General features: G+C 36.5%; 1 protein-coding gene across 8 annotated transcripts in view; it reads left to right on the top strand.

Annotated features, from left to right (window-relative positions):
• camta1a (calmodulin binding transcription activator 1a) overlaps positions 1-14105 on the top strand; it is a 418830-nt gene that overhangs the window by 15536 nt on the left and 389189 nt on the right. For all 8 annotated transcript variants that reach the window (XM_038282727.1, XM_038282729.1, XM_038282723.1 and 5 more), the window contains one exon: positions 959-1062. In XM_038282727.1, coding sequence (XP_038138655.1) covers positions 959-1062 — 104 coding nt within the window. Of the gene's footprint in view, positions 1-958; positions 1063-14105 lie in introns of those variants that run through there.

The raw sequence follows: 14105 nt of genomic DNA, 5'->3' as shown, positions 1-14105 counted from the left end.
CACAAAGAAGACGTGTTTTGGTGGAATGTGCTTTAACTGCATATTACTGGAATAAAACCCCTAACCATTTAAAACGCATTTTTAATTTCTTGTTTTTCCTAAACTGATATACAGTCATATTCCATTAATCACAATATGGGTCAGATGAGGCTCGGTTGTTTGATTTTAAGGATCTTTTGAAAATTACAAACTTAAAGCAGGCCAAAAATGTGTTGGTAATATTCCAATCTTAAACTTTGTGATTTTTATTAGCTCCAAATGAAAACGTTACCACTTTTTAACAGAAATAAAAATTTGATAATATCAGTCTGCTTTTTTTTAATTAATCTAAATAATGCTGATCAGTTATTAATTGGGTCCCTGACATAAATTAACTTTTCAGTAATCATCTAATGTATGTGACTGACTGCATTTTCCAATTAAGATGGCATGTTTGTTTAACAAAATAGCAATAAGATGAAATAAGCACCTGGAGGCATTGGAGGTTGTACATCTTTTCCTTTTATATCTCTTTGAAAATTGTAGTTCGAAATACACGGGTTGTGATGTAAGCGTGAGGCCTGGTAACTGCAATTATTTCCCAGAATAATTCCCCACATTCTTTAGGGCTGCACAGATTCCTGCACTAAATCTCCATACACCATAAAATCACTCAAGGGTGTTTATTGTGTCTAAATAATGAATAGACACAGCCTTTCCAAGTTGACAGTGAAAAATTCCCAGTGATCTCCCCTGACAGAATGCATTACACAGTAAGATCATTTAGCCGACCACAAACTAAAATATATGCATTATGCTGTTCTTAAATTAATTTCCTAATTCAGCTGGGGATAGTTATTTTACAGTCAGCATTTTACAGCTGAGAGACTGATAGACTGATAAAGATGGGAGATGAGGAAGTCAATAAGATTTGAAGCCTGTGCTTAATATTCTTTTCTGTTTTGCTCTCTCGTTTCAGATGAACATGGACATTTGAAAATATACCTGCCCAAGAAGCTACTTGAATGTCTACCAAAATGCACGTCGCTGCCGAAGGAGAGGCACCGGTGGAACACTAATGAGGTAAGGACGCCGCTGCTTATCAGTCCTGCTTCCACTAAATCCATCTCTGCGCAGAGATATCCTTCCAGCAGACACGCTGCTCTCAGAGGCCATTTTTGAAACAGATTTGTAAGTCATGTGAACTCTCTTCAGAGCAATGTCGCCGCGGTCTTTCAGGATCCCCAGGCTAACTAAGTGTTCTTAAACAGTAGAGGCATCCTGCTCACATCACCACACTTAGGTTTTTTTTTCTCTCTGTTTCTGAGTTGCTGATTTTAGTATTTTATTTTTTAGAATTTGTTCATACAATTAAGTGCTGTTAATGTACATCTTTAGAAGTGAGTGCAGTGTTTATACATTTATAATTTATTTATCTTTATTTATAAAGATATGATGGAAAAACTGATTTGTTTCTTAGTAAATCCCCCTTTTATTTTAGAAAATCTATTGCTTTGTTAGTGTGTTTTCCAGTTTTACTTTTAAAAATAAAGCACAATGTAGCAAAAGGCAAAAATGCTTAAAAATTCCCTTTATATCAGCCTGAATCCTGATATATTTCAAACAGCTGTGTTTTTCTATTATAATTCACTCATTGGGGTTTTTCCTTTAAGAGAACGCCGTTAGGCATAACATATTAGTTAAATGCTTGTTTTTTGTGAAAGGACAGTTATATTTTTCTTTATCTTGTTTTAACGTCAAACATTGTAATTAAGCATTTTGGCTGCATAATAGGCAGAAAATAATAACATACTTCATTTAACACATAAATTGATGTCTTAAGGAAAACTGCACATCTATGAAAGCTTTTATGAAAGGTACATTTAGGCTGAAGTTATTCTCTAAGTGCAGAGATAAAAGAGAAATAGAAATACATTTGGACAGATCAGTCAGATTGACATTGATGTCGACTTGTTTTTATTTATCAAATGAATCAAATCTACGAACTCCCAGCATTTAAAATCTGTGTGTATATATCAACCATCTGCTTTGATGCACATTGATGCAAGTTTAGGCACAAATGCATTTATGCATAAATAGAGAAAACCTTGGAATTCATTTATTTTGTTTAGCTCAAAACTGTTACTTCTTTGTAAGGAAATTCATTTTTTATTTTATTATTGGTAAAAAAAAAGTTGAGTTATATTCAGATGAAGAAAAATCTGAAATCTAATGAAATTGTATCGACTACTCAAACTCAAAATGATGAATTTCTATAAACATGTGACTGAAAGTGGCACATCAACGTTTACATACCTGCTACAATGAGTGAAGACAGATTTCTCTCCTTTATTTTTAGGTATCATCCTGTAAATAGAAAGAAAAGAAAGATATCCCATTGGGAGTTACACGTGTAGGAAAAGTAAATAAACTGTTCTGATATCCTGGTTTTATTCATGTTTGAAAACAATCTAACCACCATGTTTGACTCCAGAGCTAAATTGTAAATAAAGGTAGTTAGATCACCTAAAGAGACATGCCCACCCAATCAGAGAGACGTGGAAAGTCAAAATGTGTTATGCAGGTTTACTCCAAACAAAAAGTATAGCATGCTTTAATCAAATTAAAGCGTACTTTAATGGTTGTTAATTGCACCCGTTCTTCCTTCTAGCAGGGGTTATTTTTCAGTTTAGGATAAATGTCACATTATATGGGTAAAGGGTTTAAAAAATATTTAGCTTTGCCCATTACATCCATTCTAACAGCTGTATGTGCATCACGCCACACAAATCATTTAGTTAAGATATAGGAAATAGTTTTTATGATGAATTTTTCAATGAGTAACATACATTTTCTCCAACTATAAGAGCCCAGAAGAAAGTTGACATAAGTATTAAACATGGTATACTGTAATTCCCAAACAGGGACTTGTGTTGCTTCATTTGCCTCAGAACTCATTTGTCAGCCCGCTCTCCTCCTCATGGGATAGCTTGATGAATTTATTGCTTTCATTTCCACTATTGATGGATGAAAATCTTGTTCTTCTATTCAGAGAAAAACTGGCAGGATATTAGACCTAAATACACTCAATGACAAATCTTAAGGCCAATGCGCAAAAATCAACCATCCGTGCTTTGGGGATTAACAAATTGCAGCCATATAAATACAGTCATCTGCAGTGATGAAAGTTAATTGAGTGAATAACAACCAGATGATAAGGCACCAGATAGAGGTTGTTCTTAAGAAACAGGATATTCAAAAAGACAACGTTTTTTTTTTTCACATTGATTTTGTCTATGTTTAGCAAACAATAAAAAATGAAACCCTCTGTTGTAAAGAAAACAAAATAACAGTCCTCATTACCGTAGAGGGGTTTGCCTAGTTCTTTATGATTTACATCCCTCTAGGTCTCCATCCTCTGTAAGTTTCCATCTGTCATGTCTGGGCTCACACTAGACCTGCCCTAGTTATGAAGAAAATGTAAAACGCTTGTGTATTTCTAATTGGCTGATGTTGTAACTTGTTTGCCCTGTTTGACCTGCATTGTGCTGCCAGCGGTGTAAATTAATTAACATGGTTTTGAAATTGATCTCAAAATGTAAGTCTAAGCATTTGCGAGGGAATGCTGTCGGCCACAGTGGTTAGCGTGCGAGGTTGTCGGTTACAGAACGAAACCGTCTCTTCGTTCTGTCTCAGATTGCCGATGTTTGCCTGCTGACGGGCAGGCGAAGTAAAAATGACTGAAATAAGCGCCTTTCTTGGTGTCACGTTATGCCTGCCAATAATGTTTGCCAAGGCCGAGGAGAGCTAGGTAACCTTCCCTAAAACCAAGGGCAATTCCTTTTTTATGCAGACCATGCAGATCTCAGTGTTTGTGCCTCACTGGTGGCAGACAGGCTGGAGGGGAGGGACCATAGAGGCTCTTGTCGGTGCAATTGTGTGACTCTTACTGAAAGTGACACCTCATCAATTCAGTGCATATTTCTGGCACCAGCTCAGCAGGCTTAATGCACTAATTTCCCCCTTTTGATATTTCAGAAACCTGAGTCGTCTAGTACATTATTATATGCTGTATATCATCATTATTTCTCCTCTTTGATGGTATTTTGTGTTTAAGATCATTTTTCTCCTCAGGCAGTCTTCATTAGTCGTTTTGCAAACCCACAGGTCAAATAACAGTGTGAAATATTTAAAGCTACTATGATTGATCAATTAATTCATTGATTAATATTAATTTATCTTGTAAATTAATTATTATGTGTAAGTTTTCCTGCCATCTGGATTGACCTTTTTTTTAAAGAATTTTTTTTTTTAAATGGTTCAGTTGAACACAATTTACTTTTAGTCCAGTTCACTATCATCCTTAGACTAACACAAACTTTTTCGATGTATACAGCTTTGCAACAGTGAACAAGCAGCTTATAACGGTGAAATGAACATTAACATTTATAAAGTGCAGCAGTTATCAAAAACGTAGACCGTGTAGGAGAAACGGAAAACCAGTTTTAAGTCATGGTGCAAAAGCCATATGAAGAAATTCTCGCAGATTGTCTAAGGCCCCGTCCACTCGAAGCCAAACCCTGGCCTAAACGCACAAATTTTTCACCAAACCAGCCTCTCATCCATACGAAGCCGGCGTTTCGGGGTCTGTAAACGATCTTTTTTTTATCAAGCCTTCAGAGTGGGAAGATTTTGAAACGCCGTTTTCGCGTTTCCATCTGTAAGCTCTAACCGCATTTTTTTTCTTACACGCATGCGTCATAGCGTCGCCTCTAAACACGCATGCGCGACACAGTATCACAACAACAATGGCGCTGTACTGTGTTGAACGGTTGCTGCTCATGCTACTCACCCTGCTGTCGGGCTTACAACAGAATCTTCTTCTTCTGGAATATCTCCAGGAAGAACAGAGCAATATCGACGACATAGTTCAGCACCTGAATTTGACTGAACCACGAAAATGGACCCGCAGGGCAACCATGTATAAATATTAGTGCGCATGCCCAACATTTCGTCGCCTATTTTTGCTTTGGCACCACAGCGCCACCTAAGGCCTGGCATACATTTTGCAGCGTTTTCATGCATTCGTGTGGACGATCACATTTATTTTACGTCTCCGTCTTTACGACAAACGTTCTGGAAAATATTAGCGTTTCGTGTTCGTTTTGACTTCGTGTGGATGGGGCCTAAGAGCTGTAGCAGCTGCTGGCCTTACGGGGCCGCCATCTTTACCCATCCTCAGGCACTTTTTACAAGATAACGCAGTCCGGAATAATATGATCCGACCAAAGAGTGCAATTCCACCAAAAAGTATTGTCACATTCAATAACAACATTTAAATTTGGATTCTGTCTATAATAGGGTTGTCACGATACAAAACTTTTCAACTCGATACCGATACTACGTAAAATATTCGATACTCGATGTCATTTTCGATACCACAAGGATAAAAACAAAGACTCCAAAATTCAACAGAAATTATTTAATTAATAAACAAAATACAATGAATAGATAAATAAATACAATAAACAATATTTTGTGGTTGTATGCTGTGCACAATATTAAGCATTAAGCTTGATAAAAGACTTACAAAATTAAAATTAAGTTTTCCTTCTTTGGCTATGCTTTACACACATAACAATGACACTAGCCAAACTAGTTAAAAAACAAAAATAATTCTCAGCAGCTGCACCTGTTACAGAGAAAGTCTGAAACCGAAAAGTGCACGGAATTATTCAATCACACAGTGTTCAGAAAGTGCATTTTCCTCTAATCTGCACATAAGATGAATGACTGTTTAGGTGCCACTGGTGGTAGCACTGTATCGATACTTTTAAAAATGAGTATTGTATCCGGATACAACTTTTCAGTACTCAAAAAAGTATCAATACTTTTGACAACCCTAGTCTTTAATACAGTGTAAGTTATGGTTTAAATTATCTCTGTAAGGAGGCCAATCCATTAGATTTGTTGACTCTAGTCCAATGGATTATTCTTTCCATGTTAACGACTTGAGATTTGGCATTTTTGGTCCTTAATACCAAAGCGATGAAACATTAAAGCTGATAAAAATCTTTACTATATCCCTAACCATACACAACCCTGTTAAAATATCAAGTTAATGTGATGTATTAATCCACTTATACTGTCATTCTTTACAATCTAACTGAAAACATATTCTTTTATATTGAGGGGGGCTTTTTATTTAAAAAAAAACATAACTAGTGACACCAGTCCAGACGACCTAATGCCTAAATCATGCAATGACTCAGAATTTAAGGAAGGTTAAACATAGACTAATGACTATCTTTAAGGGCATTACTGTGATCATGATAATGTAGCTGTTGCTGCAAACATTTAAGTAAAGTCTGTCTGCAGGCATAAGGAATAAAGGCGACAATTTGAATCAGAAACGTAACTGATTAAGCATTTTATCTTCCATCCATATATTTGCAGCGGAAAATGTTCCTCCTTTTTGTTTTCTCATCGCTCTCTTCTCATTCTCTGCACGTACTAGCACAGGTGGCAATGCTGAAATTAAAACAAGTAGAAAAACACTTTTATAGGTTAAATATGAATGCAGCCATGACACGGAGTTAGATTAATAGAAGGATACTAAAGTGAAGGTTTTGGCCTTAAGGAAAAAAGAAAAAAAAAAGTCTGTTTCATTCGAGGCATGACCAAGAATTTGTAGATCTTCCCAAATCTGTCAAACATTAGTCCACAATTATGACTTATCCAATAGTGAAGCACCTTCTCATTCTTTTTCAATAGTGCGTATTTTTGAGTTCACTCCTACCAATAATCAAACTAAATCAGACTGAACTGAAATAAACAAACCAATGAATGCCCCAGAGTGAAACATGGTGGTGGCTGCATCATGCTCTAAGGTGGATCAGAGACCTGTAAATGTTGGCCAAAGACTGATTCTGTCTGTTAGAGAGCTGAAAAAGCTTAATTTCAAGATTTATTTAGGATGTTATGAAATTAAGATAAGATTAGCTCCATAAAAACAAAAACATCTTGATTTAAATTAGCAACGTCAAAAGAATCTTACCAAGGCAAGATGAAGAAACAGAAAGCAAGATACAGTCTGTGAACTGTCAAGCACAGTTATAAAACCTGGTTAATAAAAAAAAAAATGGTTATTTCTGTTTTCTGTTACATTTTTTGTAAAATATTTTAAACAAATGCTCCATATTCTTGCATAAAAATAATCTGGTATATTAACCTATGTGTGGACATCTTTGATTGAAAACTCTCTAGGTTTAAAGTGCAGCAGAATAATACCTTAGATTTGATCAGATTTACATGAACAATGATATCAGTGTAGTAATGTAACTCTCTAATGGTAGTTTTCTTAATGTTGCAATATCCGTTCTTTTATTGTTGTTTTTTTTTTAACTAACTCAAGTAGCAGCTGCTGACACCTTTTTTATACAGAGCAGTTAGCCAAATGCTGCATCAAAAACAACAAATTTAAGAAATCTAAGAAAAACCTAGAAGAAAAACAAAACAGGAACTATAGTTAGCTACTAAGATAAAATCACAACCAGTAAAAGCAATGAGGCAAAGTAGTTGAATTAGTCTGGGTTTCTGATATTGATCAGTGGAAAATACCTTGTTTTGGATCAGAACATCCCTAATGTTCACAATGTGACAGGGCGATACAGCAGAGCTTATTGTAGGCAAGTTACCATAGCAAACAGAAAATCTTTCAGAGTCTGTGTTTACCTTGTTTGTTGTCACTGCTCTTTCAGCCGTCGATGTCATCATGACTCTCAGGTGAGACACATACAAGCAAATCTTCACAGCATTCCCCTCAGGTCTGAAGCCAACTGTCTGTTTGGTGCTCCAGTACAGCGACCTCTATTTTGCCAGACATTTCATCTAAGATTAGGATCTTTTTTAAAAGAGGACATCTCATGCAGGAAAGGCTTTAAAACTATATCCCTCTCAAGATCAAACAGAGTCGGCCATGATGTTTGGTTGGGCTTAAATGCAGGACTGGAGATGCGCTCGAGAATTACAATTTTACCTACAACTGCTTTTAAGATCCTTTAACTGTGTGGTTTGTTTTGGATTAGCATGCTTTAAACTAAATATAGCAATGGAAGATAGTTTATCTAAATGGGCTAAAGTTGAAGACTTTTCCAGCTTCAGGGCTTTAAAAACTATCTACACCTCTTTAATGCATTTCAGTTTTAGTCCTTTTATTAAGTTTACTGGTTTTCATTTAGAATTGATGTGATAAACCCAAAAAAGTGCATTGCTTTGAAGTGCTTATAATTAAATTTAACTAATTTTGCTTAAAGAAGGTGGGGTGCATTTTGGTTCAGCCCTCTTTTCTCTGTTACCCTTAAGGAAACTCCAGTGAAGGCAAACTTCTGCAGAAGTTCATCTTTGTGTGATTCAGTTTATTAATACTTTGTTGTTTGTTGTTAATTAAATACAGCTGGGTATGAAAGATAATAATTTCTATCTGTGAATATTAGTGCATAACGCGGTTCATTAAAACCTATGGCACACAATTCAGCTTAGTGATGAGGTTGCATAAAAGTTAAAAGAAATGCTTGATTGTGAAACAATAGATACATTTTAAACACCCTTTAAATCTACCAACAACTTGATAGGATTTTTTTTAAAAGGACAACTATTACTTGACAAATCTAGCAATTTAAGTAGTCCACATAATTATAATCCATGTCCCCTTCATGCTAGCATTAAGCAGAGTACAAAACAAACATTAAATAACATTTCACTGGAGTCAGACGAGACTAAATATGAACATGTGGAGAAAGGGTAACACAACACCTCACCCCAAACACACTGTCTACACATTAACACATGGTGGTGACAGCATCATGCTATGGGGATTCTTTTTTTTTTAAAGATTAAGATTATTAAAGGATGGATTAAGTTATATAGAGATTAAACTCTGCCAAGCGAAGCAGAAAATGATGAGATGTATGTTTAAGCAGGACAGCAGCCAAACATACTGTACAACCAGAGCTACAAAGTAATAGTTTAGATCAAAGCATGTTAATGTGAATGTTTAGTGTATGCTTATATCCAAGTAAGTATTTATTATAAAACAAGACTGAGAATCCGCACCTAATGATGTGCTATTTGTGTTGACATACATCTGAACATGTTTGCAAATGGTAAAAGTTAAAAAGGTTCAATGGATGTAAATACTCCAATGAAATACTTTAAAGTATTTGTACATCCCAGTTTCATTATCCTGTCCGAGTCCTATCATTTCTTATTTGCTACTGTAGTGTTGCATGCTGTAGGAGATCATTTACTGTTGCAGTCTTGGTATGAGTAAATGTCCAGCAGGCTTTTAACAACAGGTTTTACGATGAAAAACTGGTCAGTTGTGGAGAAGTAACTGTTTTCCAATGCACTCTGTTTTAAAGGAGAAGCAGAGTCTTACAGCATGAAGCTGTGGTTGAAGGAGGACACTGGGTCTAAGCTGGTGTGACACCCTCAGCCTTTAATAAACGCCACAACGCTCTGAGTACCGTGAGCCTCCTCTCAGCTCAGAGGGAACTGCTTCTGAACTGGTGCTGAACCAAAACAGACAAGAGAGCATCAGCTCAGACCTCCACCGGCCTGCTACACATTTAATGCCCTTGTCGTCAGGAATAATCCTCTCTGCCTCACGTCGCTGCCAGCAGCAGCACCGCGTGGTGCCTACATGCAATATGCCACCGCTCAGGACAGAGCAGGAGAGCCAGTAGAAACACTCAGCGGACTCACCAGGCAGCGGGTGGAACAGGCGGGGGTGGCAGTGATCAAAAACCACAACAAATGAAATTAAGGATGATATCAGATAGATCCACAGTATCACTGTAGAGGGTAGGTGCAATAATGACAAATACAACTGGATGCAGTGCAGTGCAATCACTCACTCCTTATCTCTGACTGAAACATAATTTGTGTTAACCGCCTCCATGCCACTTTGCTATCTTGGGCCCTGGTGTTTTCATTTTAGACATCTATCATTTCTGTGAATACAACCAGTCAGGAGAAAATCTTATCATTGTTTCCTAAATGCATCTGTTCCCTGGATAACGAAACATCTCCTTTCAATGTTTTTTTTTAATGTTTTCATTTTGAATAAAAAAGATACCACTAATAAAGCTCTTCATCTCATATATGCATTATGGATCTCATTCCCAGTTAGCAAAGGGGTAGTTCTTATCTGTGGGAAGAGCTCTATTTAATTAGTATCTCTAGTCTGTTGGAAAATTATACTGCACCAATCCGGAGAGTCTGTTTTTTTCTTTTTTTAACGGTCCAGCATTACATCCTAAAACTGCATTTCTACTTTTCATTTGTTTATGTTTTTGTGGGCTGTATGTCAGGATAGTGACCAAAGCTAAGAAAAAGAAACAGGAAATACCAACTAAAACAAAAAAAAAGTGTTTTGGTCATCATGCATTTATCTTGTCCCATCTTGCCTGATGCAAATGCTAAAACAGTAACATATGCCTTTGCAGTAGTTTTTCGCCCAAAGCCAACCTGTTTGGTTTGCACTGTTTTCCACTAATGTCATGTTTTAATTGCAGATGGAGATTAATTGGTACAGTGCATTGGAAAAATATACTTATCCTTTGAACCTCTTTGCATTTTGTTTTTTCAAATTAAATCCACAGACTTAACTGAATTATTCTTGGACTTAATGTGATTCAAAAACACAAAGCAAAGTTGTGAGTTGGAGGAAGAATACATAATAATGACTTCTCACATTTTCTACATTGAGAAAATATTGTAACAGGTGCAATAATTTACCTTCAGAAATCTGTTTAATATTAAAAATAGTGTCCATCTATCCTCAGCTCATTTGGTTAAATCTGTAAACATAACTATTAGTCGTGTGCTCAACAAATCTGGCCTTTTGGAAGAGACTCAAGAAGAAAGTTAGCTTTATAAGAAAGTAGAAGTAAGTCCTGTTTTCATGGTTCCACTAACCATAAAGAGGATGAAACAAACGTTTAGATAAAAGTGCTCAGGTCAGATGAAATCAATAGTTTGACTAATTTGTTTATTTGCAGAACTCTTTATTTGGTTGAAAGCAAACATTGAGAATCACTGGGGCGACAGTGGCGTTGGATGTTAGAGTTTGCTCTGAAATCAGAGGATTGAAGGTTGAAGCCCCGGCTCTGACTTTCAGTGTCGTTGTGTCCTTGGGCAAGACACTTCACCTGCATTGTCTACTGATGGTGGTCAGAGGGCCCGGTGGCGCCAGTGTACGGCAGCCCCGCTTCTGTCAGTGAGCCCCAGGGCAGCTGTGGCTACAATGTTGCTTGCCACCATCAGTGTGTGAGTGTGTGTGTGAATGGGTGAATGAATGTAGTGTAAAGCGCTTTGGTCAAGTCTACTGACTTGAAAAAAGGCGCTATATAAGTACATGCCATTTACCATTTATTGTGATAACCTATAAGTTGCAGCATCATGCTGTGGGATGATATTCAGCAAAATCAGCTTATCTCAGTCCGAATCAGAATCAGACATACTTTAATAATCACAGAGGGAAATTAAAGTCAGGGTGGATGAAATGATGGATGAAACCAAATGCAAACTATAACAAAAACCTTAAACCCATCTATATTATGGAGGACCTAGTGAGTAACTGAAAAAGAAAACCAGCCATTTCAATATTTAACCTTTGAATCAGGCAATTCAAAATCCAATTTGAAAAGTATTTTCTAATTGCACACTGGAAATCAGTCAAACTCTTGTTGGTTTGACTACCACAATTAATTAACAAAATGACCAATGCAGCAGCCTGTTACATCTTAAGAGCAACTGTGATTCGTTTAATTGGTTTCCAGTGTGATCACCGACCAGAAGGATCACAGAAAAGCTAAATGGAGTGGAAAAAGCAAAAACTAAATGTAACTTCAAAATGGAATTGTAATTGCAAGTTGAAAAACAAACTTGAAATAAGTAAGGCATAATCATTTTAAATGTGTGATTAGGAAAGGTATTTATAATCAGATTTATTAACTTAGTTTTTTAAATCTTCATTTTGAAAATTCCAAAGACCAGTATTTAATATTGGATTAATAAACCCAATTTACAATTCTTCTTTAATAATTCAATTTAAAATGTGCAATAAGAAAATTCTTTTCAAATTGGGTTGCATGATTCAAATGTTAAATCTAAATGGCTCGTTTTATTTCGTAGTGACTCTCAAAGTCCTCCTTACTATATCGTTGATGCTTTTTAGAACCTCAAATTACATTATTTCTGCACTTATTTCAAAACATACTAGCTTAGTCTTAAATAATAAAACCACTAGATATTTTCTTTAGTGTTTAATGTATTTTTCCTAAACTGAAAGTGTAGGAAACATCTCCTTAAAAGTCTGGATTGATGGGACATGTTCTGGTGGCGCAGTGGTTAGCGCACACCACCCATGTACGGAGGCCTTGACATGGCCGACCCGGGTTTGAATCTGATCTGTAGTCCTTTGCCGCATATCTCTCCCCCTCTCTCATACCCTGTTTCCTGTCGACCGACCCCCCCAAATAAGTCTAGATTAATAAAAGCTTTCCTTTATGGATTACTGTGGCTCTGTGTTAGAAACACCCAGCTCTCTAAATAAGCTGATAATTAACATTTTATTTCCTATTCTGTTACATTTTGGTAATTTCACTGCAGAACCGTAACTGAGAGTGTTGTTTTTATGGGCATTCACCTAATCGAACTCAAGGTCACGCTTGATTAAATGTTTATCTTCATCTGAGCTCCTTGCCGTCCACAACTTCCTCTGAGGAGAGTAATTAAAATAACTCCCACAATTTGCAAATGTTTACAGAAGCATTCATTAACTTTTTCTGCGGCAATCAGTGGAAATAAAAGGTCATGTTTGTCCATCCTTTTAGGTTTTCTATGTAAGCTATCATTTCAAGTTCTTTATTTTGGTCATGTATTTCTATGAACAGGTACTGAAAAGTGTTTGTGTTTAGGTCTGCATTTACAAAGGTTGTCTTGTAGACCAAGATTCAATTCCTTTTTTTTTTTTTTTTCACACCAAACTTTGACGTTTTTAGTCTGTTACTAAAAAGCAGTTCAGAGGAAAATGGAAATATGCATTTCTTTTGAAATACAACTTTGGCATTTTCTCAACTTTTTTAAAAACACCCAGGCTAATTGATATCTGCTTGGGTTTGTTCTAAACAGAGCTTTAAATCGTTTAAGTTTCCAACTTCCAATTACAGCTTACTTAATGACACATTTTCTGGTTCTCTTTTTTGTCAAATTTGGCTAAAAGACAGAAGAAAAGGAATTGGTAGAGTTTCTATGGTTGGTTGACTTTATAGTAGCGTCCCGTGAGCTTGATAGCTTTACTGATTGCTAGTGTTGTAGCGTACTGTGAAGTGTCAATTGCGAGGCTACGGTGTAGTGAGGCAGCTGTAATGGGAACCCACCAGTCAGGTCATTCGGGGGGTTCTCTATTCTGCAAGGACCTTTTTTCTTTTTTCCCTGGATGTGCACATCGAGGCAGGGGTCCTAAGTATCCTCTGAAGACAGGGGTATCCACTCAAAATTGCATGACCTCTATTGTAGCGTATACAGGTCACTCCACCTTCTGTGGGAAGCCTCTAAATTGAACCCAGCTTGTGTCTTCGATTTCTTCCCCATCTCTCACTTCCTCCAGTTTCCCTCCTTTCTCTTATCTTCCGTCCTTTCCCTTTTCCCTCATGTGTTCACTGAGCTGCAAAGCTATTCAGGTATAGATGGAAAGATCTGTGCCTTTCTTACTCTGAATTGCTTGGTCAGGATTTTTCTTTGCAGAACCATTTTTGTAATGGAGTTTAACTTTATTTACAAGATAAAGGAAAATGAGTTCTGCATTTGATGTGCGCATCTACGCTTCAATAAACTGTTATATTGTTTCCATATATAGTAGGTGTCCATGTGAATGATTACCTGCATGTCAGCCAAAGGAATAGTTGAATGGCAGTATTATCATATCCTCTAGCATGATACCTTTCTGAATTTATTTAATCACGGAACTTTGCAATTCATAGCTGCATGCTGAAAAGTTTTTTTAATATCGACTGAATCTGTTTGTGTACAACAAAACATGATTTTTCTCCTAGTGTCTC

The sequence above is a fragment of the Cyprinodon tularosa genome, unplaced genomic scaffold (assembly GCF_016077235.1).
Source record: "Cyprinodon tularosa strain WSP-4 unplaced genomic scaffold, ASM1607723v1 ctg187, whole genome shotgun sequence".
NCBI lineage: Eukaryota > Metazoa > Chordata > Actinopteri > Cyprinodontiformes > Cyprinodontidae > Cyprinodon > Cyprinodon tularosa.
Note: the sequence above shows the minus strand (reverse complement) of the source record. Positions and strands in the feature narration are given on the sequence as shown.